The 26,453-nt window shown below is 48.6% G+C and overlaps 1 protein-coding gene across 3 annotated transcripts in view; it reads left to right on the top strand.

Moving 5' to 3' along the window:
* Window positions 1-852: 852 nt before the first annotated feature.
* The window catches only part of LOC137320216 (solute carrier family 66 member 2), a 58,986-nt gene continuing 33,385 nt past the window's right edge, over window positions 853-26,453 (top strand). Inside the window, exons 1-4 of one of the 3 annotated variants that reach the window (XM_067981953.1) lie at window positions 853-909; window positions 10,346-10,816; window positions 17,098-17,231; window positions 19,791-19,835. In XM_067981953.1, coding sequence (XP_067838054.1) covers window positions 10,608-10,816; window positions 17,098-17,231; window positions 19,791-19,835 — 388 coding nt within the window. In that variant the 5' untranslated portion in view covers window positions 853-909; window positions 10,346-10,607. Of the gene's footprint in view, window positions 910-7,872; window positions 8,563-10,345; window positions 10,817-17,097; window positions 17,232-19,790; window positions 19,836-26,453 lie in introns of those variants that run through there. The other 2 variants (XM_067981954.1, XM_067981955.1) reach the window with 2 other exon arrangements.

The raw sequence follows: 26,453 nt of genomic DNA, 5'->3' as shown, positions 1-26,453 counted from the left end.
TGGCTGATCAGTGGCTCAACTTCATTTACCCGCTTTTGATCCATATCCCTTGTTACCCTAACCTAATACAAATCTTTCGATCTCAGTCTTGAAAATTTCAATTGACACAGCACACATTGCCTTTTGGGGGAGAGAATTCCAGATTTCCACTACCCTTTGTGTGAAAAAGTGCTTCCTGATTTCACTCCTGAGTTACCTAGTTTTAATTCTAATAATGTGCTGCCTTCTTCTGGATTCCCCTATCAGAGGAAATTGTTTTTCTGCATCTATCCTTTTATCATTTTAAAGACCTCAGTTAGATCAACCGTTGAAACCGTCGAAACCGTCAGGAGTGTACAAGCCAAGTTTATGCAACTTGTCCTCATAATTTAACCTTTAAGCCCTGATATCATTCTGGTGAATCTGCTGTACCATCTCCAAGGCCAATATATCCTTCCTGAGGTGCGATGCCCAAACTATACATAGTATTCCAACTGGGGTCTGACCAAGGCTCTGTGCAACTGAAGCATAACTTCCTGACCTTTGTATTCCAACACAATTTTACAGGAATATATTGTATGCTACTACAGCATGCTCCAATAAGGATCTTCTGTTCTCTAGTTTCTGAACTGGTTGGTAAAAGTTTTGCAAAGGAATCACATCAGCCTAAGTTAAATGAGTGAAAGGAGAAAGGTCTTTTATAAAACTTCTTTTCGTTTGCTTTAGGCCTGTCTTATATCTATTTAATAGGCAGAAACGTAATAGAGATACATTTAAGAATAATTTACATGGCCTGGGTCTCGCTTTGGTCGTTGCTGAGGGCGTTAAGACCCAGCGGCGGCGGCGGCGGCTGCTGTGGGCTCATGCGCAGTAGAAGGGTCAGGTCGGGTGAAAGCAGCCGAGCCGAGTAGGGAGAGGAGATGGGCCCGGGTGAGTGGGAGAGAGCGGAGTGGGCCCGGGGGAGTGGGAGAGAGCGGAGTGGGCCCGGGGGAGTGGGAGAGAGCGGAGTGGGCCCGGGGGAGTGGGAGAGAGCGGAGTGGGCCCGGGGGAGTGGGAGAGAGCGGAGTGGGCCCGGGGGAGTGGGAGAGAGCGGAGTGGGCCCGGGGGAGTGGGAGAGAGCGGAGTGGGCCCGGGGGAGTGGGAGAGAGCGGAGTGGGCCCGGGGGAGTGGGAGAGAGCGGAGTGGGCCCGGGGGAGTGGGAGAGAGCGGAGTGGGCCCGGGGGAGTGGGAGAGAGCGGAGTGGGCCCGGGGGAGTGGGAGAGAGCGGAGTGGGCCCGGGGGAGTGGGAGAGAGCGGAGTGGGCCCGGGGGAGTGGGAGAGAGCGGAGTGGGCCCGGGGGAGTGGGAGAGAGCGGAGTGGGCCCGGGTGAGTGGGAGAGAGCGGAGTGGGCCCGGGAGGGGCAGGGCAGGGCGGGCGGGCGTGTGTGGGGGGCGCAGATCGCGGTCAGAGACGGAGGGAGAGGAAGGATCAGCCGTAGTGTCCCTCCCCTGACAGGGGCCAATGTGAGGCGACGGAGTGGAGTGGAGGAGGACGAGGGGGGGGGGAGGAGAGGGGGGGGGGGAGGAGGACGAGGGGGTGGAGAGGGGGGGGGAGGAGGACGAGGGGGTGGAGAGGGGGGGGGGAGGGGGACGAGGGGGTGGAGAGGGGGGGGGGAGGGGGACGAGGGGGTGGAGAGGGGGGGGGGAGGGGGACGAGGGGGTGGAGAGGGGGGGGGGGAGGGGGACGAGGGGGTGGGGGGGGGGGGGGAGGGGGACGAGGGGGTGGAGAGGGGGGTGGAGAGGGGGGGGGGGGAGGAGGACGAGGGGGTGGGGAGGGGGGGGGTGGAGAGGGGGGTGGAGAGGGGGGGGGGGAGGAGGACGAGGGAGGAGAGGGGGTGGAGAGGGGGGGGGGAGGAGGACGAGGGAGGAGAGGGGGTGGAGAGGGGGGGGGGAGGAGGACGAGGGAGGAGAGGGGGTGGAGAGGGGGGGGGGGGGAGGAGGACGAGGGGGTGGAGAGGGGGGAGGAGGACGAGGGGGTGGAGGGGGGGGGGGAGGAGGACGAGGGGGTGGAGGGGGGGGGGGGAGGAGGACGAGGGGGTGGAGGGGGGGGGGGGAGGAGGACGAGGGGGTGGAGGGGGGGGGGGAGGAGGACGAGGGGGTGGAGGGGGGGGGGGAGGAGGACGAGGGGGTGGAGGGGGGGGGGGAGGAGGACGAGGGGGTGGAGGGGGGGGGGGGAGGAGGACGAGGGGGTGGAGGGGGGGGGGGAGGAGGACGAGGGGGTGGAGGGGGGGGGGGAGGAGGACGAGGGGGTGGAGGGGGGGGGGGGAGGAGGACGAGGGGGTGGAGGAGGACGAGGGGGTGGAGGGGGGGGGGAGGAGGACGAGGGGGTGGAGAGGGGGGTGGAGGAGGACGAGGGGGTGGGGTGGAGGCGGACGAGGGGGAGGAGGACGAGGGGGTGGAGGAGGACGAGGGGGTGGAGAGGGGGGGGGGAGGAGGACGAGGGGGGGGGAGGAGGACGAGGGGGTGGAGAGGGGGGGGGGGGAGGAGGACGAGGGGGTGGAGAGGGGGGGGGGTGGAGGAGGACGAGGGGGTGGAGAGGGGGGTGGAGGAGGACGAGGGGGTGGAGAGGGGGGTGGAGGAGGACGAGGGGGTGGAGAGGGGGGTGGAGGAGGACGAGGGGGTGGAGGAGGACGAGGGGGTGGAGGAGGACGAGGTTGGAGGAGGACGAGGGGGGGGAGGGGGGGGAGGAGGACGAGGGGGGGGTGGAGAGGGGGGGGGGAGGAGGACGAGGGGGTGGAGAGGGGGGGGGGGGAGGAGGACGAGGGGGTGGAGAGGGGAGGGGGGGGAGGAGGACGAGGGGGTGGAGGGGGGGGGGAGGAGGACGAGGGGGTGGAGAGGGGGGTGGAGAGGGGGGGGGAGGAGGACGAGGGGGTGGAGAGGGGGGGTGGGGAGGGGGGGGGTGGAGAGGGGGTGGAGAGGGGGTGGAGAGGGGGGGGGGAGGAGGACGAGGGAGGAGAGGGGGTGGAGAGGGGGTGGAGAGGGGGGTGGGTGGAGAGGGGGGGGGGAGGAGGACGAGGGGGTGGAGGACGAGGGGGTGGAGGGGGGGGGGGAGGAGGACGGGGGGGAGGAGGACGAGGGGGTGGAGGGGGGGGGGGAGGAGGACGAGGGGGTGGAGGGGGGGGGGAGGAGGACGAGGGGGTGGAGGGGGGGGGGAGGAGGACGAGGGGGTGGAGGGGGGGGGAGGAGGACGAGGGGGTGGAGGGGGGGGGAGGAGGACGAGGGGGTGGAGGGGGGGGGAGGAGGACGAGGGGGTGGAGGGGGGGGGGAGGAGGACGAGGGGGTGGAGGGGGGGGGGAGGAGGACGAGGGGGGGGAGGAGGACGAGGGGGTGGAGGGGGGTGGAGGGGGGGGGTGGAGGAGGACGAGGGGGTGGAGAGGGGGGGGAGGAGGACGAGGGGGTGGGGTGGAGGAGGACGAGGGGGTGGGGTGGAGGAGGACGAGGGGGTGGAGAGGGGGGTGGAGGAGGACGAGGGGGTGGAGGAGGACGAGGGGGTGGAGAGGGGGGGGGAGGAGGACGAGGGGGTGGAGAGGGGGGGGGGAGGAGGACGAGGGGGGGGGGAGGAGGACGAGGGGGGGGGGAGGAGGACGAGGGGGTGGAGAGGGGGGGGGGAGGAGGACGAGGGGGTGGAGAGGGGGGGGGGAGGAGGAGGACGAGGGGGTGGAGAGGGGGGGGGGGGAGGAGGACGAGGGGGTGGAGAGGGGGGGGGGAGGAGGAGGACGAGGGGGTGGAGAGGGGGGGGGGGGGAGGAGGACGAGGGGGTGGAGAGGGGGGTGGAGGAGGACGATGGGGTGGAGAGGGGGGGGGAGGAGGACGAGGGGGTGGAGAGGGGGGTGGAGGAGGACGAGGGGGTGGAGAGGGGGGTGGAGGAGGACGAGGGGGTGGAGAGGGGGGTGGAGAGGGGGGTGGAGGAGGACGAGGGGGTGGAGGAGGACGAGGGGGTGGAGGAGGACGAGGGGGTGGAGGAGGACGAGGGGGTGGAGGAGGACGAGGGGGGGGAGAGGGGGGTGGAGGAGGACGAGGGGGGGGAGGAGGACGAGGGGGGGGAGGAGGACGAGGGGGGGGGGGGAGGAGGACGAGGGGGGGGGGGGAGGAGGACGAGGGGGGGGGGGGAGGAGGACGAGGGGGGGGGGGGGAGGAGGACGAGGGGGGGGGAGGGGGGGGGGGAGGAGGACGAGGGGGTGGAGAGGGGGGGGGGGGGGAGGAGGACGAGGGGGTGGAGAGGGGGGGGGGGGGGAGGAGGACGAGGGGGTGGAGAGGGGGGCGGGGGAGGAGGACGAGGGGGGGGGGGGGAGGAGGACGAGGGGGTGGAGAGGGGGGCGGGGGAGGAGGACGAGGGGGTGGAGAGGGGGGGGGAGGAGGACGAGGGGGTGGAGAGGGGGGGGGGAGGAGGACGAGGGGGTGGAGAGGGGGGGGGGAGGAGGACGAGGGGGTGGAGAGGGGGGGGGGGGGAGGAGGACGAGGGGGTGGAGAGGGGGGTGGGGGAGGAGGACGAGGGGGTGGAGAGGGGGGGGGGGAGGAGGACGAGGGGGTGGAGAGGGGGGTGGGGGAGGAGGACGAGGGGGTGGAGAGGGGGGTGGGGGAGGAGGACGAGGGGGTGGAGAGGGGGGTGGGGGAGGAGGACGAGGGGGTGGAGAGGGGGGTGGGGGAGGAGGACGAGGGGGTGGAGAGGGGGGTGGGGGAGGAGGACGAGGGGGTGGAGAGGGGGGGGGGAGGAGGACGAGGGGAGGAGGACGAGGGGGGGGGAGGAGGACGAGGGGGGGGGAGGAGGACGAGGGGGTGGAGAGGGGGGGGGGAGGAGGACGAGGGGAGGAGGACGAGGGGAGGAGGACGAGGGGGGGGGAGGAGGACGAGGGGGGGGGAGGAGGACGAGGGGGTGGGGGGGGGGGGGAGGAGGACGAGGGGGTGGGGGGGGGGGAGGAGGACGAGGGCGTGGAGAGGGGGGGGGAGGAGGACGAGGGGGGAGGAGGACGAGGGGGTGGAGAGGGGGGGGGGAGGAGGACGAGGGGGTGGAGAGGGGGGGGGGAGGAGGACGAGGGGGTGGAGAGGGGGGGGGGAGGAGGACGAGGGGGTGGAGGGAGGGGGGGGGGGAGGAGGACGAGGGGGTGGAGGGGGGGGGAGGAGGACGAGGGGGGGGAGGAGGACGAGGGGGTGGAGGGGGGGGGAGGAGGACGAGGGGGGGGGGGAGGAGGACGAGGGGGGGGAGGAGGACGAGGGGTGGGTGGAGGGGGGGGGGGAGGAGGACGAGGAGGGGGACGAGGGGGTGGAGGAGGACGAGGGGTGGGTGGAGGGGGACGAGGAGGTGGAGGAGGACGAGGGGGTGGAGGAGGTGGGGAGGGGGAGGGGGTGAGGAGGAGGGGGTGGGTAGGTGAGGAGGAGGAGGTAGGTAGGTGAGGTGGGTAGGTGAGGAGGAGGGGGTGGGTAGGTAGGTGAGGTGGGTAGGTGAGGAGGAGGGGGTGGGTAGGTAGGTGAGGTGGGTAGGTGAGGAGGAGGGGGTGGGTGGGTCGGTGAGGAGGAGGGGGTGGGTAGTTAGGTGAGGAGGAGGGGGTGGGTAGTTAGGTGAGGAGGAGGGGGTGGGTAGGTAGGTGAGGAGGAGGGGGTGGGTAGGTAGGTAGGTGAGGAGGAGGGGGTGGGTAGGTAGGTGAGGAGGAGGGGGTTGGTAGGTAGGTGAGGAGGAGGGGGTGGGTAGGTAGGTGAGGAGGAGGGGGTTGGTAGGTAGGTGAGGAGGAGGGGGTGGGTAGGTAGGTGAGGAGGAGGGGGTGGGTAGGTAGGTGAGGAGGAGGGGGTGGGTAGGTAGGTGAGGAGGAGGGGGTGGGTAGGTAGGTGAGGAGGGGGTGGGTAGGTGAGGAGGAGGAGGGGGTGGGTAGGTGAGGAGGAGGGGTGGGTAGGTAGGTGAGGTAGGTAGGTGAGGTGGGTAGGTGAGGAGGAGGGGGTGGGTAGGTAGGTGAGGTGGGTAGGTGAAGAGGAGGGGGTGGGTAGGTGAGGTGGGTAGGTGAGGTGGAGGGGGTGGGTGGGTAGGTGAGGAGGAGGGGGTGGGTGGGTAGGTGAGGAGGAGGGGGTGGGTGGGTAGGTGAGGAGGAGGGGGTGGGTGGGTAGGTGAGGAGGAGGGGGTGGGTAGGTGAGGAGGGTAGAGGGGGAGGGTAGAGGGGGAGGGTAGAGGGGGAGGGGGAGGGTAGAGGGGGATAGGTGAGGAGGGGGTGGGTAGGTGAGGAGGGGGTGGGTAGGTGAGGAGGGGGTGGGTAGGTGAGGAGGGGTGGGTAGGTGAGGAGGAGGGGTGAGGGGGTGGGTAGGTGAGCAGGAGGGGGTGGGTAGGTGAGCAGGAGGGGGTGGGTAGGTGAGCAGGAGGGGGTGGGTAGGTGAGCAGGAGGGGGTGGGTAGGTGAGCAGGAGGGGGTGGGTAGGTGAGCAGGAGGGGGTGGGTAGGTGAGGAGGAGGGGTGAGGAGGAGGGGGTGGGTAGGTGAGGAGGAGGGGGTGGGTAGGTGAGGAGGAGGGGGTGGGTAGGTGAGGAGGAGGGGTGAGGAGGAGGGGGTGGGTAGGTGAGGAGGGGTTGGGTGGGTGGGGGTGGGTAGGTGAGGAGGAGGGGGTAGGTGGGGGTGGGTAGGTGGGGGTGGGTAGGTGGGGGTGGGTAGGTGGGGGTGGGTAGGTGGGGGTGGGTAGGTGGGGGTGGGTAGGTGAGGTGGGTAGGTGAGGTGGGTAGGTGAGGAGGAGGGGGAGGGTAGGTGAGGAGGAGGAGGAGGAGGAGGGGGAGGGTAGGTGAGGGGAGGGTAGGGGGGAAATGGGGGCTGGGGGGGGAGGATAGGTGAGGAGGAGGGGGAGGGTAGGTGAGGAGGAGGAGGGGGCGGGGAGGAGGGGGAGGGTAGGTGAGGAGGAGGGGGTGGGTATGTGAGGGTAGGGGGAGGGGAGGGGTAGGGGGAAGTGGGGGCTGGGTGAGGGGGATGGGTGGGGAGGAGGGGGATGGGTGAGGAGGAGAAGGAGGGGGAAGAGGGGGGCTGGGTGAGAAGAGGGGGGCTGGGTGTGGAGGAAGAGGGGGGCTGGGTGTGGGGGAGGAGGGGGGCTGGGTGAGGAGGGGGAGGGGAGGTGAGGAGGAGGGGGAGGATAGGTGAGGAGGAGGGGGAGGGTAGGTGAGGAGGAGGGGGAGGGTAGGTGAGGAGGAGGAGGGGGCGGGGAGGAGGGGGAGGGTAGGTGAGGAGGAGGGGGTGGGTATGTGAGGGTAGGGGGAGGGGAGGGGTAGGGGGAAGTGGGGGCTGGGTGAGGGGGATGGGTGGGGAGGAGGGGGATGGGTGAGGAGGAGAAGGAGGGGGAAGAGGGGGGCTGGGTGAGAAGAGGGGGGCTGGGTGAGGAGGGGTAAGAGGGGGGCTGGGTGAGGAGGGGTAAGGGGGGGCTGGGTGAAGAGGAAGAGGAGGGGCTGGGTGAGGAGGGGGAGGGGGGAAGAGGGGGGCTGGGTGTGGAGGAGGAGGGGGGGGAAGAGGGGGGCTGGGTGTGGAGGAGGAGGGGGGGAAGAGGGGGGCTGGGTGTGGAGGAAGAGGGGGGGAAGAGGGGGGCTGGGTGTGGAGGAAGAGGGGGGGAAGAGGGGGGCTGGGTGTGGAGGAAGAGGGGGGGAAGAGGGGGGCTGGGTGTGGAGGAAGAGGGGGGCTGGGTGTGGAGGAGGAGGGGGAGGAGGGGGGCTGGGTGAGGAGGAGGAGGGGGGCAGAGGGGGGCTGGGTGAGGAGGAGGAGGAGGAGGGGGGGGAAGAGGGGGGCTGGGTGAGGAGGAGGAGGAGGGGGGGGAAGAGGGGGGCTGGGTGAGGAGCTGGGTGAGGAGGAGGGGGGAAGAGGGGGCTGGGTGAGGAGGGGAGGAGGAGGAGGTGATTTTCAAATAAAACAGTTGGATTATAACCTGGTGTTGTAAGATTCCTTACATTTGTTGACCCCAGTCCATCACCGGCATCTCCACATCAAAGAAATATGTGGAGAGAGGGAATTCCAGAGTTTAGGGCCTAGACAGCTGAAGACATGGCCGCCAATGGTGGAGCAAAGGAAACCGGGATGCACAAGAGGCCAGAATTGGAGGAATGCAGAGTTCTCGGAGGGTTGTAGGGCTGAAGGAGGTTAGAGATAAGGAGCGGCAAGACCAGGGAGGGATTTGAACACAAGGATGAGAATTTTAAATTAGAGGCATTGCTGGACTGGAACCTAATGTAGATCAGGGAGCACAGGGGCAATGAGTGAATGGGACTTGGTGCGAGTTAGGATACGGGCAGTAGAGTTTTGGATGAACTGAAGTCCGTTGTGCATTACCTTGTATAAGCTCTGAGCTACTGTTTGCTGTGGCATGAGACATCTAGTAGTATTTTAAAAATGGCTGATGGAGGTGATTTGGAATATTCAGCGACAAAGTGAAGTGGTGCACAAAACAAAATACACACCAGGAATATGAAGCCCTCTACTAAATGTGCAGCATTTGAGATATGAGTGGCATTGATCTCATGAAGGCAGGAGATCGCGATTGAACTCTCAAGGATTCTGACAATATATACAGTCCCTTATTGAATAAGTACAAAGGCACAAATGTATTACAACTAATCATGGTTTTTGGGTTACATATTGTATAAAGTGGGTCTACGATTCTGCCACTGGCATAAGAGAGCTAGATTTAATAGTGCAAATTTGGGTACTTGGTTCATCAAAGCTCATTTTCAAGAATCCAAATTAAACAGTATAAAAATGGATTTAGAGTGCTGAACTCATTCGATGTCTTAAACTGGTTTAACTTGTTTGGTCACCTGGGACCCTGCTTTTTATTCTTGGTTCTCTCTTGGCCAGTATCTTGTTAGTATGTGTACAGCACTTAGTCTGGCATTCATCATCCCTTTTACAGAATGCTGTTTAGGTATGAAAATGGGGAGCAGGAATTACATATATGTCAGTCACTTGAAACCAATGACAGGCATGGCTTTGATTGTGAGAAAATTAAGTGTTAAACAAGAACTTTGTGCCATTAGTTCTCTGGAATAAACTGGTACGATTGATCAGTTCTGCATGCCTGTAGTCAAAGCAGATGACTTTCTGTAAGAAATATTCCAACACTTTTCAAACTCATTGTTTGCCTTAAAGCAGGATTGGACACATGAGAAAATCTGCACTCAGTGCACTGAGGTGACAAATATTTTTAATGTAAAACTTCACAACCAAAACCTTGTGTTGGAAATAAGTAAACATATGGTCCTAGATACAAATCTTTTCCTTCAAGATTTGTATCTAGCATTACCATATTTCCCTCCAATATATTTCCCCTCCTCTCCCTGCATTAATTCTCTCACTGGAGTACAGTTCCAGTGAGTGCCACTGGACTATCCAGCTGTGAAGAACATTGTTGCAGTGCCCAATCCCATCCTCACTCGAGGTCCACGTGCACTTTCCGTAGAAGTTGCTGAATAGCAATCAAACCCTGCACAATTTTCCGCTTGCTGTGCCGGGGCGGTGGTATTGCCTCTATTGCTGCCCCAGTTAAGATCGGTTCACTCAGGAAAGACCAGGGCGTGAACCTGCAAATTCCCCGCTTTCTGTGGCTCAGAAACATTACTGTTGGGCCAAGGGATTGGCTTGGTTGCCAAATCCAAAACCAGGGGTAGGAATCGTAGTTTGAAATCTGAGGTTGGCCTTGCTGAAGTTGGAAATTCATGAAAACTTTAATAATTTAAAGTCTCCACAGCACCAGGTGTGGGGGAAAAAATGACTCATTGAAAACTCATGTTCGATTTAGAAGTTTCCCAGTCAGTTCACTCAAAAACCTGACTGCCCAGTCCAAAATCAGATGGGTAGCAACTTCAGGACCAGATTCAGGAGAATTTGTAGTTTTGTGAGAACGACTGAATTGCTGATTATCTTACCGGATCAGTAAATGCTGGAAAGTTACAATGTTTTCAACGTGTTTTCTTCCTGCATTAGTGAAAACATAAGGACAGGGATTGCACAGCAGGGAAAAGTAAATTGCTCTACAGTATCAGCACTTTATGGTTTCCTATCTTATCTTATGGCGAATACTGGCTTTTAACACTTCACCAGGGGAGAAAGGATAAAGCTAACTTCCTGTCAAATCTGGTGAATCATTTCTCTGGATCATTAGATTTTACCATAAACTTAAGAGAAGAAATGCCTCGTCTTCCAGCTTGGTGATTCTTTTCGTGGAGACATCACGTGAATCGCTTGCAATCAATTTTTAAAAATGGAAAGAGTTTATTTTAACCTGCCCTTTCTCTCGCCGTGGGAATAAAATGGGACAGTTGTTTTATTTTTGCTTGAGTATTTGATTTTTAATTTCGCGGTATCTTTTTTTGTTGCTCCCTTCTTCAGTTGTCGGCGTGGCACAGACGAAATCCGGATGTTTTAGTGACATCACCAGAGCTTTTAAGGACGTGTCGGTCGTTCCACGGCCCACATCTCAATATTGCACCTTTTTATCCAGCAACTTCAAGCAGACTTCAGGACCTTTGCAAGGCGGTGGGGGAACGCAATGCACCAGACGGTTGAAGACTGCATCCCGCTGACTTAAAAAGAGGCCAAATATTTCACTTGGCAGTCTTGCCTGGATTTATTTCTCGGCTAAAGGAAAAAAATGGAAGAGAGTCTCAGCTGGCTGAAGCAGTTCGCCGTACCTGTCAGCAAGCTGGCGTCTTGGATAGCAGCGGGTGCAATGGTGTTTGGGGGAGTGGTGCCCTACATTCCTCAATATAGGGATATTAAACGCACACAGAATGCAGAGGGGTTCTCCATCTACGTTTGCTTAGTGTTGCTTGTGGCCAATATATTAAGAATATTCTTTTGGTGAGTCCCCGCAACTTTGCAAAAGTTTCTTGCATGCTATTGTTAATCGGATGAATTGTTTTACTTTTACAATGTACTTTCGAACTGTAAGATTCATTCTAACCATTTGGCGACTGCAGTAGTATTTCAGCACCAAAAATAACATTGGGTTGTATTACTGCGGTTTAACCCAATAATTCTAGGCATTAAAGTGGCTTTCTTATTATTTTGGCGAATCTTTGGGAAGTGAGAAGATCTATAGTTCATCATGATGCCTTGTGCAAGTGGTGTGATTATGACTGGTCCTGATTTATCTTCACAGAAGTCTGCCCAACACACAATGTTAGCAGTGTCTCTCAGCGACTTTTGTGCTGGAATATAGTTCCATGGATTTGGGTATACTCCTACATCTGAAGCAACCACTTTTTATACGTGGGCATAGACAATGAGTGGCAATGTTTTTTGTGTCCGGGGGCACAACTGAGTTTAATCCATGTGTGCATTCTCCAACTTGGAGTCACTGGATAGTGATCAGCTTAGTACCACTCACTGAAGTTACAGTGTCAGTTGATCTGAATATAAATTGAAAAAGACAGAAACAATTTGGCCCGGAATTTGCTGCAATGGCGATACTGGCGACGAAAGCCATAAGCTAGACCATCGTGCTCCTCGGTCCTCCGGTGGCGAATTCAGGCCATAGTTTTATGGAAAAATAATTATAGGGACGGAATTTGCTGAAAAAATAACGGCGTGTGAACAATGCAGGCCATTATTAATCGGCCAGCAACTTGCGGCGAGGAAGAGATAGCCCGTGAATTGCAAATCGCCACAAGTTGTTGGACGATTTGCGCCGCTCCGCCGTTAGCTTTGTGACATCAGCATCTCACCCTTAACCTCCCTGTGAGTTTCATACAGTTGCTGCATTTACACAGTAATTGTGCATTAAACTAGCCACAGAAAGTTAAGTCTAGTAATTAATAGCGTAAGTACCCTTTTAATGATGTGATAATTGTTAATGACTGTCAGTTAACCCCTTGGGCCCAGAAAGTGAACAATTAAAAATGTGGAGTTTCATTCCTTCAGGTAGTGAATTGTTTTAGGAGATTTAAAAAATGTCAAATTTTAAGTTTCCTTTTCCTTACTGTCTCTTTTTTTCTCTCTTAATCCAATCTTTCTTTCCCCTCTCTTTCTGTACATTGAATTCACCAACTCTGATTCACCCTCCTTCTCAGTCCTTCCTCTGTTTATATCTCAATCCTTAAATCTTATTCGTTAAGGAGATACTCTGGTTCCGTTGTTCACTGTTGCTGTTATCAGCTTGTACTTCCAGCAGTTTTGTGGGCAAAATGCTTTTGAGCTGAAGGGTACAGGAACAAGTCTAACTAACTGGGCATGCCCTGAGATGCCCTGCTCCCATTATTACTGTATGCTATGGGGAGCGGTGCGGCAAATGTCTGATACACATCTAAGATACCGGGGCATGACACAGAACAGAGCAACCGGTTATTTAACTGGAACGTGTTTAGGAGCAATGCCTCCTATCTGATAATGTGGGATTGGATCGCAGTATGTACGGACAGAATGTCCAGGTCAGGTTTAATTTGATTGAATTTGTACTGAAACCATAAAATAAATATATAGATCAGCGTTAAGAAGGGACCAGTATGCATAGGATTTGTCTCCCGAACTGTGTGTGTCCCTAGTCATTTTTTATTACTGGTTGCAATCCACGCTTGGCACACAAGCTCAATAAATCATAATACAAAAATGATATCAGTCAGGAGGAAAATCAGAACATACTTGGCTGTCAAAACACTTATTTGATTATTTGAGATTTAAGATTTCAGTGAAATTCCTAGAACAAGTCCTACCCTCAGGCAACCTGCTGAGTGATTGAATACTGATTCTGTGCCATTCAGTGCCATTCTGTACTGGTTTAAATGGCTGTGGCGATCACAGTATCGTTATTTCAGCAAACTCGATTTTGTCATTGATTTTAATGGGGGTGGGCTTATGATAATTAGCTGCTCAACATTTTTGGCCAGGACCTCTGGAGCAGCACGAAAGTCCAAGCAAATTATGGTGAGGCACACTTAATGGCGTAAGACACTTGCCATAATTTCCTGGAATTTCTTCACCTTAATAATGGTGTACGTCATAGATGTGCCATTACTATGGCGCAAGTTTTCAGCAAATTCAAGGCCATTATAATAAATGGAAGTGATACATAGTCTTATTTTGTGGTTAATTCTATGCTTATTAAATACAAGGCATTTTATTTTCTGGTCCCGGCCCTGCTCGGTCTCAGTGTACTGGTCCTAAATTCTTGGCAGTTTTGAGTAAGGAGATAAGGAATTAGCCAGGTTGCACTACCTGAATGCCTAGTCATGGTTCCCCTGGATGCTGCATTGGTGAGGCCTATTGTAGCACTTTCATTGATGCCCTGCCTAATATCAACCAGCTCAGGAATTAACCAGGGATCTTCCTGGCTGCTGCAGCTGTGCACCACTTCACACAATAAGAACACAATAAATAGGAGCATGAGTAAGCCATATGGCCCCTCGAGCCTGCTCTGCCATTCAATCAGATCATGGTTGATCTTCGACTTCCACTTCCCCGCCCAATCCCAATATCCCTTGATTTTCCCCTAGACTCCAAAAATCTATCCATCTCAGCCTTGTATATACTCAATGACTGAGCATCCACAGCCCTCTGGGGTAGAGAATTCCAAAAATTCACAACCCTCTCCGTAAAGAAATTCTTCCTCATCTCAGTCTTGAATGGCCGACCCCTTATCCTGCGACGATGCCCCCTAGTTCTAGACACTCTAGTCAGGGGAAACAATCGCTTAGCATCTACCCTGTCAAACCCTCTCAAAATCTTATGTTTCAATGAGAACACCTCTCATTCTTCTAAACTCCAGAGAGGCCCATTCTGCTCAAGCTCTCTTCAAAGGACAACCCTCTCATCCCAGGAATTAATCTAGTGAACTTTCATCGCACTGCCTCTAAGGCAAGTATATCCTTCTTTCGATAAGGAGACCAAAACTGTAGGCAGTACTCCAGGTGAGGTCTCACTAAAGCCCTGTACAACTGTAGTAAGTCTTCCCTATTCTTGTACTCCAACCCTCTTGCAATAAAGACCAATGTACCATTTGCTTTCCTAATTGCCTGCTGTACCTGCATACTATGATTATGGAACAGTTTCCTGCAGATTGGAGGGTGGCAAATGTAACCCCACTATTTAAAAAAGCAGGGAGAGAAAACGGAACTACAGACCGGTTAGCCTAACATCAGTAGTAGGGAAAAATGCTAGGGTCTGTTATAAAGGATGTGTATAACAGGACACTTAGAAAATATCAGCAGGATTAGACAAAGTCAACATGGATTTATGAAAGGGAAATCATGTTTGACAAACCTACTGAAGTTTTTTGAGGATGTAAAAGGTAGAATAGATAAGGGAGAACCAGTGGATGTGGTTTATTTGGATTTTCAGAAGGCCTTTGATAAAATCCCACATAAGAGGTTAGTGTGCAAAATTAAAGCACATGGGATTGGTGGTAATATACTGGCATGGATTGAAAATTGGTTAACAGACAGGAAACAGAGAGTAGGAATAAATGGGTCTTTTTCGGGGTGGCAGGCAGTGTCTAGTGGGGTACTGCAGGGATCAGTGCTTGGGCCCCAGCTATTCACAATATATATCAATGATTTGGATGAGGGAACCAAATGTAATATTTCCAAGTTTGCTGACTACACAAAAATGAGGAGAGATTGGGTCGACTCGGCCTGTATTCACTCGAGTTTAGAAGAATGAGAGGGGATCTCATTGAAACATATAAAATCCTGGCAGGGCTAAACAGATTGGATGCAGGGAGGATGTTTCCCCTGGCTGGGAGGTCCAGAACGAGGGGGGTCACAGTCTCGGGATACGGGCTAGGACATTTAGGACTAAGATTAAGAGAAATTTCTTCACTGAGAGGATGGTGAACCTGTGGAATTCTCTACCACAGAAGGCTGTGGAGGCCAAGTCACTGAATATATTTAAGAAGGAGCCAGATAGACACAAAAGGCATCAAGGGGTATGGGGAGAGAGCAGGAATATGGTATTGAGAGAGGATCAGCCATGATCATATTGAATGGCGGAACAGGGCCGAATGGCCTACTCCTATTTTCTATATTTCTAACTTTTTGTGTTTCTTGTACGAGGACATCCAAGTCTCTCTGAACACCAACATTTAATAGTTTCTTACCATTTTAAAAAAAAATTCTGTTTTTCTATTCTTCCTATCAAAGTGAATAACCTCATATTTCCCCACATTATACTCCATCTGCCACCTTCTTGCCCACTCACTTAATCTGTCTATATTCATTTGCAGACTCTGTGTCCTCCTCACAGCTTACTTTCCCACCTAGCTTTGTATCGTCAGCAAACTTGGATACATTGCACTCGGTCCCTTCATCTAAGTCATTAATATAGATTGTAAATAGCTGAGGCCCAAGCACCAATCCTTGCGGCACCCCACTAGTTACAGCTTGCCAACCTGAGAATGACCTGTTTATCCCTACTCTCTGTTTGTTTTCTGTCCTTTAACCAATCCTCTATACATGCTAATATATTAACCCCCAAACCCATGAGCTCTTACCTTGTGTAACAGTCTTTTATGTGGCATCTTATTGAATGCCTTTTGAAAATCGAAAATCCAAATATACTATATCCATTAGTTCCCCTTTATCTACCCTGTAGTTACATCCTCAAATTTGTCAAATAAATTTGTCAAACACTATTTCCCTTTCATAAAACCATGTTGACTCTGCCTACACATTATGATTTTCTAAGTGCCCTGTTACCACTTCCTTAATAATAGATTCCAGCATTTTCCCGACTACTGATGTCAGGCTAACTGGCCTGTAGTTCCCTGTTTTCTCTCACTCTGCTGTTCAACAAGGGAGGGAAACATTTGCTATCTTCCAGTCCACTGGGACCGTTCTAGAATCTAGGGAATTTTGGAAGATCACAACCAATGCATCCACTATCTCTGCAGCCACCTCTTTTAGAACCCTAGGATGTCGACCTAGGGTAAACCATAGGGTAAATACTTTTATCCACTGAGCTACTGGGGGAACCTTGTAAGTACGCTTTTTATGAACAATGCTGAATGTTCTCAATGCTGTGGTTAAAATGGAATTTAAGACATACTCTTGCCTTTGATTCTGTCCCATATTCTTTATTCTTTAAACCCGATCCGTAACCTTTTAGGATATTTAATTATATTCTTAAGAAGTAAGCTTAAAATGCTGCAAATATGAGAAGGTAGGACAGAACTCAGTGGAAATGAAGCGACCTGGAAAACCAGGAGTAGGTGTTCAGGGAGGTTGTGCACCCTGGCCAACTCTGCAGGTGGGATTGTGAGTATGACCAGAATACAAAATACCTTGTATCTATTTAACAGGCATTTTTAATTAAATGCTTTTATCTTGTTCAACTTTATATTTAGGTCAAAAGACATTGTTTTCCTTTACAACTGTTTTTTAAAAAAAAATTGCTAAATGTAGCAACACAAGTTAATAAGGGCATAAAGAGTGCAAACAAAATACTGGCATTCATTTCAAGAGCAATAGAATAGAAAAGCAGGGCGGTAATGTTAAATTTATATAAAATCATGGTTAACTACTTGGGAGTACTGTGTGCCGTTCTAGCCTCCATACTGCAAAAAGCATATTGAAGTACTAGAGAGTGCAGAAAAGATTTATAAGCGTGTTACCAGAATTGATAAGATGCAACTATCAGGAAACATTGAGCAGGTTGGGGCTCTTTTCTCTGGAAAAAAGACTAAAATGGGACCTGATAGAGGCCTTTTAAAATCATGAATGGGTTCAATAGGGTGGATGTGGAGAAAGTGTGTCCACTAATTATAAGATAGCCACTAACATATCAAATGCACAGAGAGTGGTGAATGTGGGACTCACTGCCACATGGAGTGGTTGAAGCAGATTGCATTGATGCATTTAGGAGGCGGCTTGATGCAAACAAGAGGGAGGAGGGAATAGAGAGGTACAGGGAGCAGGGCGGGAAGAAGTAATTAGAGTGGGAGGAGTGTAAATACCGATTATAGACCAGCTAGGCCGAATGGCCTGTTTCTTTGCTGTAGATTCTGTGTAATTCTATATATTTATGTATTTCTAGTTTCGTGATGAATAATTCCAATTTTTTTTAATACAAAAAGTTATTAACAGACCTTTTAGAAGAGCTTACACAGCTTGAAGTGCGAATCTAATATGTTCTCTCTTTTTTTTCCCAAGGTTTGGAAGGTACTTTGAGCCACCCCTCTTGTTGCAAAGTATAATCATGATCATTACCATGTTAGTGATGTTGAAGTTATGCACTGCTGTCCGTATGGCCAATGAACTCACGACACGACGCCGTGCCTTTTCAGGTTAGTGGCAATACAATGTGATAAAGGCAACCTAAATGCCAGAATGGTGTTTTATCACAAAAAAGATTTTGTAGTGCAATTGTGTAAACAATCAAGTAAGATTTTTTTTTTCAAAACAACCACCCCAGGTTTAAATGAACATTATGACCAGAAGGGATTCTGTTGGTAAAATCTTACGATTTTAGAAAATATAGTAACTTTGGAATTATCTTCCATAGCTGCTAATTTTATAACACTTTGCTACTGCCATATTTGAAAGGAGTGCTGCAATGAACTTATCCGCATGTAACATACACCCCTATATGTTAATTTTAAAAATGAACAAACTTACCGTGAGATCGCTGGCCTTTCAATTCGAGAAATTATCTTTATTGAACTGTCATGGCCAGACCATGAAAGTAAGAGGCTCTGTTGTTTAGCTTTGTCTCCCAGCACATCCCACTGCTCATTGAAACCATCCCCCCATCCCCAACCATGTGTAATTGTATCACTGACCGTATGCACTGCATTTTTTGTTTGGAAGAAATCATAGGAGGAAATTCAGCCTGATCTTGGCTCATATGCCAAATATGTTGCCAACTTTTCAGCATTTCCAAAGCTAAGTATCCCAGTGAGCTGTTGACAGTTGATAGGGTGGAAGGAGGGAAATTCTGACAATTGAGGCTAAACAGTTCGCGACATGTTTGTGTGTTGCTTTAAATACTGCAAAGATGGCAACCCTGACTGGAGGGCATGTCACCTTGTGGTGCATATTAAATTTTTTAAAAACATGACATATATACTATATATTAACTCCACAGCAGAGTCCAGTCAGCATTGTACAATATATACATCCTGTAACTTTAAAGGATTCTATTGAACATTATTATAAATCATCACTTGTCTTGGTGTATGTCCTGCTCCCTAGCCCTTGTCATGCCCTACTTCAGAGGCGTGCAAAATTAAATAGCGGGCGGCAGTAAAACTGACCTACAACAGTGATTCTGGATAAAAATAAATCCTTTGGACCATTGTCCATAGTGCCCTACCTAACTGAATATTAAATGTTGCCCAGGAAAGCTTTCATCCAAGACCCTGGCACATTTTTGTTCAGACTGTTAGACTGTAACTGTACAGTCTAACAGCATCAAATTATCACTTGCTGAAATTGCATTCGATCTATTGCAGACAAACATCTGGAAAATTCAGTGTTTTAGCTTATACCAGAGGTGCAAATTTGAAGAAGTGGGTGGGGTGGGAGCCAAATGTTGAACAGTGCAGTTATTTACTTCAGTGTCAGTTCAGAGTAAATAGTCAAGTGAATTTGCTCTGTGAAACAAGAGATTTATATTAGATTAATTTTGTTTTTAAAATGTGGCTTGTTTATTGGGTGAGAGAGATCTCCACACAAGTGTTTGCCTATTAGAGGGAATGGAGCAAAAACAGTAGGGGAGGGTAAAGAGATCTAAAGTAAATAACTACATTTTATCCCCAATATCCTCTTTTCTGATGATAGTGACTCATTGACTTGAACTGCAGTATGCTTCTCTGTTTACTGGGAGTCCTCTGGTACTTCACCCATGGGCCAGTTCTTGTTTACACCTAGCTGATGAGCATCTATATGCTTTTTCACCATTGGGAATATCGCGGCCAAGTCTGATCTTGTTGTTACTGGATGTAAATGCGCGTACTTTTCCATCAGGGGTTGCTGAATGGTAGCCAGGAGCAAGAGCCCTTTCTGATTTCTTCCCTTTCCCCCACCCCAGCTCAAGGATGCTAAGGCCATTTGTGACGCCCTGAGATCAGCTAACACAGACCAAGGCGGCTTGTACTGAATGGCTTAGTATCACATCATGGCCATTGACATGTTGTGGCACCCTAATAAAATTTATATATGGAGTGTAAAGGAGGTGTGGTTTGATGTCTCAAAGTATATTCTGCAGTACCCACTGGCCATGAAAGACTGGTGGATGCCACATACTCATTGAATTGGGCAAGTGATGCTAGTTGGACATTTTCTGTGAGGCAAGAAAACGTGGCATGTTCTTAATCCTAGCCAGGACATAACATTTTTTTAAAAAATTGAATGTACTTTGCCCGAGATCAACCTGGCAATGGTCTGAATTCAGGCTGCTGACATCACACATCTACACTTCGGTTTAATGTTCAGGTTCCGTGCTGTTTCATGCTCTTAAGTCTTTCCAATTTGCTAAAGTATACTTTTAAAAAAAAACATACAATAGTTTCCAGATTTCCCTAGCAAAATTTTAAGCTGTTCTATTCTCAATTTTCAGATAATATGATATAATTTAGGAACCATATTTATGAAGGGTTGGATTATTAAAGGCTATTACGGATTTAAGGTGAGGGAAATAGTGAATCCTGGTCTTGGGTGTGTACAGAAAAAAGCATGGGTTAAAAATTGTTAACTTGCAAAAATTATTTTCTTTACTAATATCCCTGCTATCCCAGCAAAAGTATCAGTATGCAATGATTGCTGAAAAATACTGGGCTGAATCAAAATCAACTTGCTTCTTGTTATTTTTTTTCTTCTTTTTGGCTTTTGGTCTGTGTTAACAGACAGTAAAGATGAAGAAATCAAAACTCCTAGGAAGTTCTTTCTGGGTATGTATACACCCATGTAGCATGCACATATCCCAAGATTTGTCCAGTAGCCTTTCTCTGACCTTGCATTTTTGCAATTTTTTAAAAAAAATTGTTGTTGAATGCATGATCGTTTTTGTGTAGTAAATGACTTGGTGTGCGCAGTGTCTTTTCATTAGAGTGGAGTGTTTGCTTGTGTTGAAATAAAATGGGAGGAGTTAGGTAAGTCTTAAGATTTCAAGGCCTTGGAATATGTTTGTCGTCATGATAGGGAAATATTGAGCAATTGGATACACAATTCAATTCTCACTTCCTCTATTCTATGTGAAAGGTTTGCGCATTCCAAGGTCTTAATTCATAGAGATCTTTGTAAAAAAAAATTATTCTAATTTTCTTCACCTATACAGTCTCAGCCAAAACTGATAAATGTTGATGATATGCTAAATTGAATTGTGTCACATCTGAGTAGTAGCAGCAATTTAGAAAGTCTTTTAAGCCAAAGTTATGTGATAATGTAGGATATTCAGACCTAATTGTGTGCAATATTGCAACTTTGCATAACTAACTGATGTTTAGTTACAGCTCTCAAAATAAATTTTTCCAATTCTAGCTACAAAAAATGGCAACTTGTAACATTGTTCATCGAGCTCTCTACTATTGTAAATGAGTGGGAGAATTTTCTATTTTGTCAAATGTAAAGTAGGGTAATATCAGTTTATTTTCCTTTTTGAAATGTGCGACTCCTTTCAGGTATTTGTTCTCTTCTTGATTGGAACAGATGCATAAGAAGGGCTCGAAAGAGTTGTTCCCTCCCTGTGCTAACTCACAGAAACATTGCTAAGATTGGGAACTCAATGTGCAGATGCAAATTACTGTCCTTTCTAATAAGATGACTTACCTGTAAAAGTCTGCAAATTGGTGTAGAATAATGTTTAAAATGAATTGAGCCTAGAAATTAGTGTATGAATACTTTAATAGGGTAGCATGAAATTACCTTGCTATTTTAATGGCGGTGTTAACCAGTTTAAAATAAATCGATTGAAGCAGCAAAGTTATTTAATGTGAGCATGTTAAGTGTTGATATCACATGACATTATGTGTAGGCTTTTTTTAAACTTAACTTTAAAGAGTAATTGAATTTCCAATACATTAACCTTGATGTTTATGAAGATCTCAGGAGATTTGTAGAGTTAACCAAACTCAATAAGTTGAGAGATAAACTAAGACAAGCTAATATACATTATGCAGGTATAGTCTTGTTGCTGCGGGTTGTTCTGCAAAGGGCTAATGTTTGGATAAGATATTTTGGAAAACTTGCTGACATTTGTTTGTATTGGCTGATGCTGTTACCACCCACATCCTATACTATAACCTTGTTAATTCAGTAATTTTTAGAGCTTTTTGTATTACATCTTCTGACTTTTTTAAGTATGTCCTTTAACTAAAATGTATGTTGTGTCACTTCCACTTGTCACATATGGGAGTTCATTTGCTACTGAGAAAGTGTGTCAGTACCTATTCAATGTAACAAATTGGCAGCAAGCTAGTAACAAGCCTGGGTATTTTGTGATGACCCAATCTGTCAACCCTTTCATGGGTTTTCATCGAGCATGGTTGCAGTGGGTAGCAGGGCTTCATTGACCCTGCATGGTTGGGAGTCACTGTAATACTTGAATAAGTTTTACATTTGTGTTTTTTTTCTTTTGTTATTCAAATAGATCATGTTTTTGGAATGTTGCAGTGGGAAAGCCATTTCATTCCAGTAATCTAGTTCTGATGATGAGATAATGGAAATTTATATCTTAATAATAAAACTTATTCAGAGGTTGAATACTGAGCTGCGCAGTACCGTATGAAAGACTGTTATTTGAAGCCAAATACCAAATTATAAAACCTGGCCATATTCAATAAATAATATCTGGAGCACTACACTAATACACTACATCAGTTCTGATTATTGAAAATTATTGCTGAAGAAATGTTAAGACTTTTTAATTTTCTGCATTGATGAAATTCCAGAATGAAAGACATTCTTCTCAAAAGTGGCATTGCAGGAGATTAGATGATTTTGTTCTTAAACTACATTTACATTATGATTCTGAATTTTCTTTTTGTGGCTTAAGATGAAGCTTTTACCATCAAACCTGCTTTCTCCAATCTAACTAGCTTTTAAAACCAGCAGTTTTCAAACCTTGCAAATATTGGCACAATTTCATGGACCTTCTTAACAGGAAAACTGTACTATTGTTGCACAATATTTTTCATTAACATACAGAAACAACATGCTAGTAACCCAACAATACAGAAATCTAATGACCTTGGGAATCCCCTGGGATTCTCTCATGGATCTAGTAGAATCTGAGAACTCCAATTTGAAAATTTATGCTTTAAACAAAAGGGTATGAAACAGTTACCCAGAACTATTCCAGCTAATCAATGGTCTAATTCTTTACTGTTTGTATGCGGGGTTGGAGAAAGCTTTGCTTGTTTTAGCATACTAGGATAAATTTACTGTTGATAGTAAATGGGAGTACGGAAGCTTATTTTATATCTTTCAATTCTAATTAATATCGCCTTTTGTGTTCTATTCTGGTGGGAGTTGTAAAATGATTATATGATTTTTTTTATTTACAATTTAGAAATGGGAGGGCGAGCAAAACTATGGATCACTGACTGATTTACATTGAGACTGCAGCACAGAAACAGGCCAATCGGTCCAACTGGTCTATGCCGGCATTTATGCTCCACACGAGCCTCCTTTCTTCCTCCCTACTTCATCTACCCCCATCAGCATACCCCTCTATTAGTTTCTCCTTTGTGTGCTTATCTAGTTTCCCCTTAAATGCATCTTCCATTTTTCTCAACTACTCCTTGTGGTAGCGCATTCCACATTCTTACCACTCTTTGGGTAAAGAAGTTTCTCCTAAATTCCCTATTGGATTCATTAGTGACTATTTTTATATTGATGACCTCTAGTTTTGGACTCCTCACAAGTGGGAACATTTTTTCTATGTCTACCCTTTCAAACGTTTCATTATCTTAAAGACCTCTATCACGTCACCCCTCAGCCTTCTCTTTTCCCGAGAAAAGAGCCCCAGAGTGTTTAGTCTTTCCTGATAAGTATATCCTCTCGGTTATGGTATCATCCTTGTGAATCTTTTTTGCACCTTCTCCAATGCCTCTATATCCTTTTTATAAGATGGAGACCAGAACTGTGCTCAGTACTTCCAAGTGTGGTCTAACGAAGGTTCAATACAAGTTTAACATAACTTTACTGCTTTTCAATTCTATCCCTCTAGAAATGAACCCCAGTCCTTGGTATGCCTTCTTTACGACCTTATTAACCTGCGCCGCTACTTTGTGATTTGTCTATCTGTACCCCGAGATCCCTTTGCTCCTCTACCCCATTTAGACTCTTACTATCCCAGCAAAATGTGGCCTCCTTATTCTTCCTACCAAAATGCACCACCTCACACTTATCCATATTAAAATTAATTTGCCAATTACGCACCCATTCTACAAGTTTATTAATGTCGTCTTGCATTTTAATGGACTCTTCCTTTGTATTAACTACACTCCCCAATTTCATATCGCCTGCAAATTTTGAAATTGTACTTCCAATTCCCGAGTCCAAACTGTTGGATGTAAATTGTGAACAACAGTGGTCCCAGCACCAATCCCTGTGGAACACCACTTCCCACCTTTTGCCAGTATGAGTAGCTACTCTTAACCTCTAGACTCTCGGCATAAGGGGTCGGCCATTTAGGACTGTAATGAGGAATTTCTTCACTCAGAGGGTGGTGAATCTTTGGAATTCTCTACCCCAGAGGGCTGTGGATGTTGAGTCGTTGAGTATTTTCAAGGCTGAGATTGATATATTTTTGGACTCTAGGGGAATCGAGGGATATGGGGATCGGGCAGGAACGTGGAGTTGAGGTTGAATATCAGCCATGATCTTACTGAATGGCGGAGCAGGCTCAAGGGGCCGTATGGCCTACTCCTGCTCCTATTTTTTTACGCTTTTCTGTTTTGTAGCCAGCTTGCTATCCACTCTGCTACCTGTCCCCTGACTCCACATGCTCTGAACTTAGTCATGAGTAATGTTCCCTCTAATTTTTTTCGGCCATGTGCGGAATGAATTTGGGTTTGTGCACAAATATAAAGGCTGTGTGTGTCACCGTTTCAAAAAAAAATCACAACTTTAATAGACCATCTTTTTAGAAAACATTATTCAGGGTATATAACCATCAGAACAAATGTACAAAATAATGGATAATTGTAACAATTTACTGTTATATTGTAAATTTAGATTTCTTAAGTTGCACTAGGATTGAGCAGACCAGTCTCGTTAGATTAAAAATTATCTGATGGGAACGATTCCAATGAACTCAATGACTGCACACAATTTATTTCTGTTTGAATCAATTAGAATTTTAAAATTGAGTCAAATACAAAACAGCTGTCAAATCAGTTTCCCCCCCCAACCCCATGAATCCTCAGCAGGGTTTAAAACATTATTGCATTACAATTGTACATCTTGCAGGTCTCATTAGTTTTAGCTGCCTCTATGTAAGGCAGGGAGCAGTTTGGTCACGAAGAACCTGAACTGAGGGAGGCAACAGAAAAGATAAAAAGAGACAATCTTTGGGCAACCGAGGGCTTTTGGATAGCAGTGTATAAAACAATTTGTAATCAAAACAATGACGTTGATTTAATGTAGCAGTGTGATTGGAAAGTATATTTTAGCACAATTGTAGAAGGATCTTTAATAACAGTATTATACATGATCTGTGTCAGAATTACTTAATTTGTCAATATGAAATATGGAAATTGATAAACTATTATTACAATATGCCAGGTAATTTGGGTTCATTTGTAGTTTACTTCAGAAGCTAACGTCAAATAGGATGGTGACAAAAACTGTTAATTGCACTAATCGTACACTCCCTCCAATGTTATTTGCTATCAATATATTTGTCTTTAGACTAAAGTAGTAACAGTTCTCCACAATTCGCACTAGAGGTGAAAAGCTTTCATTTAATTGAACACATCTCACTGAATCTTTATTGAATCCTCGTGTGTGTGTGTGTGTGTGTGTGTGTGTGAGATTTCATTAATATATTTTATATGTCCGTCCATCCGTATGTATACTATTTGTGGACACCGGTCTCTGAGCAGCTCTACCACTGACCCGCACTAGACGCCGACATCTGCAGTACAACGCTCCAGTCCAACCTAATTTTAATTCCCGCCCTTGCTGCAAAGTGGTAGCTGATGTCACCTCATCAGCATCTCCACCAGAGAGCACAGGTTTGGTGCGTGGATGGAATGATGATGTGCGCTGTGCATGCGTGCAGCTTAGAGGAAACTGTGGTCATGAGTCGACGATGCTTATCAAAGGCCTTTTGAAAATCCAAATATATTACATCTACTGCATTACCTTTGTCTTACTCTTTCTGTTACTTCAGAAAATTCAGTAAGGTTGGTCAAGCATGACTTTCCCTTATGAAATCCATGCAGAGTACTCTTTATTATATTTTCATTTTCTAGATGTTTTTCAGTTACATTTGACATGCATTTCTTCGTTGCGCAGTGTTTGAAAGGACCAGCTTCTAACTTTTTCCAATGTCATAAAAACTATAGGCTGGTTTTATTCTCTATATGGAACGTTTCACAGGTCAAGAATTCCACCTTGTGATCTAATGGCAAAAGCAGTCCCCACTGCTTATAGTGTGAATGTGATTTGGCTGGTATATCAGGGCAGCGTTAAAAAATTAAAAATCATTTCAATTACAGTTGTCAGAGAGAGGGCAGTAGAATGGTGATGCTGGCAAGAACAATTCAGTTAAAAATGACAGCCTTATTCATTATCAAGAGGCATTGGCTGTACAAAGAAGTTGAGAAAATGAAAGACATGAACAAGATTGGTGAGGGCTCTGGAAAGTTCAGTGCAACATGACTTCAAATCTCATTGAAATAATGGACTTAAAACATATTGCTACTTTTAAAAATCCGTTCATAGGGGAGTGGATACGTCGCAGCTCCTCAGAGTCCCCTCCTCCGGAAGGACAGTTAAAATTCACACTGTAGCATGTCCAGCAGGTCTGCAAGTACCCGAACGAGAACAGATGAGCTCATGTTTCGGATGACTATACATCTGGACGCTACTAACTTTATCACAAACAGCAATGATTCAACAAGCGATTTAATCTGTTTCACTTAAGCTGCAGTCCGTAGGCACATAATTCATTGGAAAGGTAAAAGAGTTCTTTGTTTTGGTCAATCTGCCTGAAATAAAGGGAGCGCTTAAGACGCTGTAATCGGCAACTTTTAAATTGGCGTTAATGCAAATAGAGAGTGGTTATCGGTTTTTGGTCGATATAAGCGACTGGACATTTTAAGTAGTGGGGACTGTAGTGGGTCCCTCAAAAGTTGTCTGTTTGGATTGTATGGAAAGGAGAAAATAAACTACTTGTGTTGCTGGAACAGACTTGCTGAATACTCTTTTTAATGAATGCTTCATTTAAAAAAAAAGATTTTTTTTTCTCTCAATCTAGGCAACATGGTGCTGAGTTTGTTATTATTGGTTGTGTTTATGTTGCCTTTTTATAACTAGTATAAGACCAATACTATACCTAT

This window comes from Heptranchias perlo, chromosome 3, assembly GCF_035084215.1.
Source record: "Heptranchias perlo isolate sHepPer1 chromosome 3, sHepPer1.hap1, whole genome shotgun sequence".
NCBI lineage: Eukaryota > Metazoa > Chordata > Chondrichthyes > Hexanchiformes > Hexanchidae > Heptranchias > Heptranchias perlo.
Note: the sequence above shows the minus strand (reverse complement) of the source record. Positions and strands in the feature narration are given on the sequence as shown.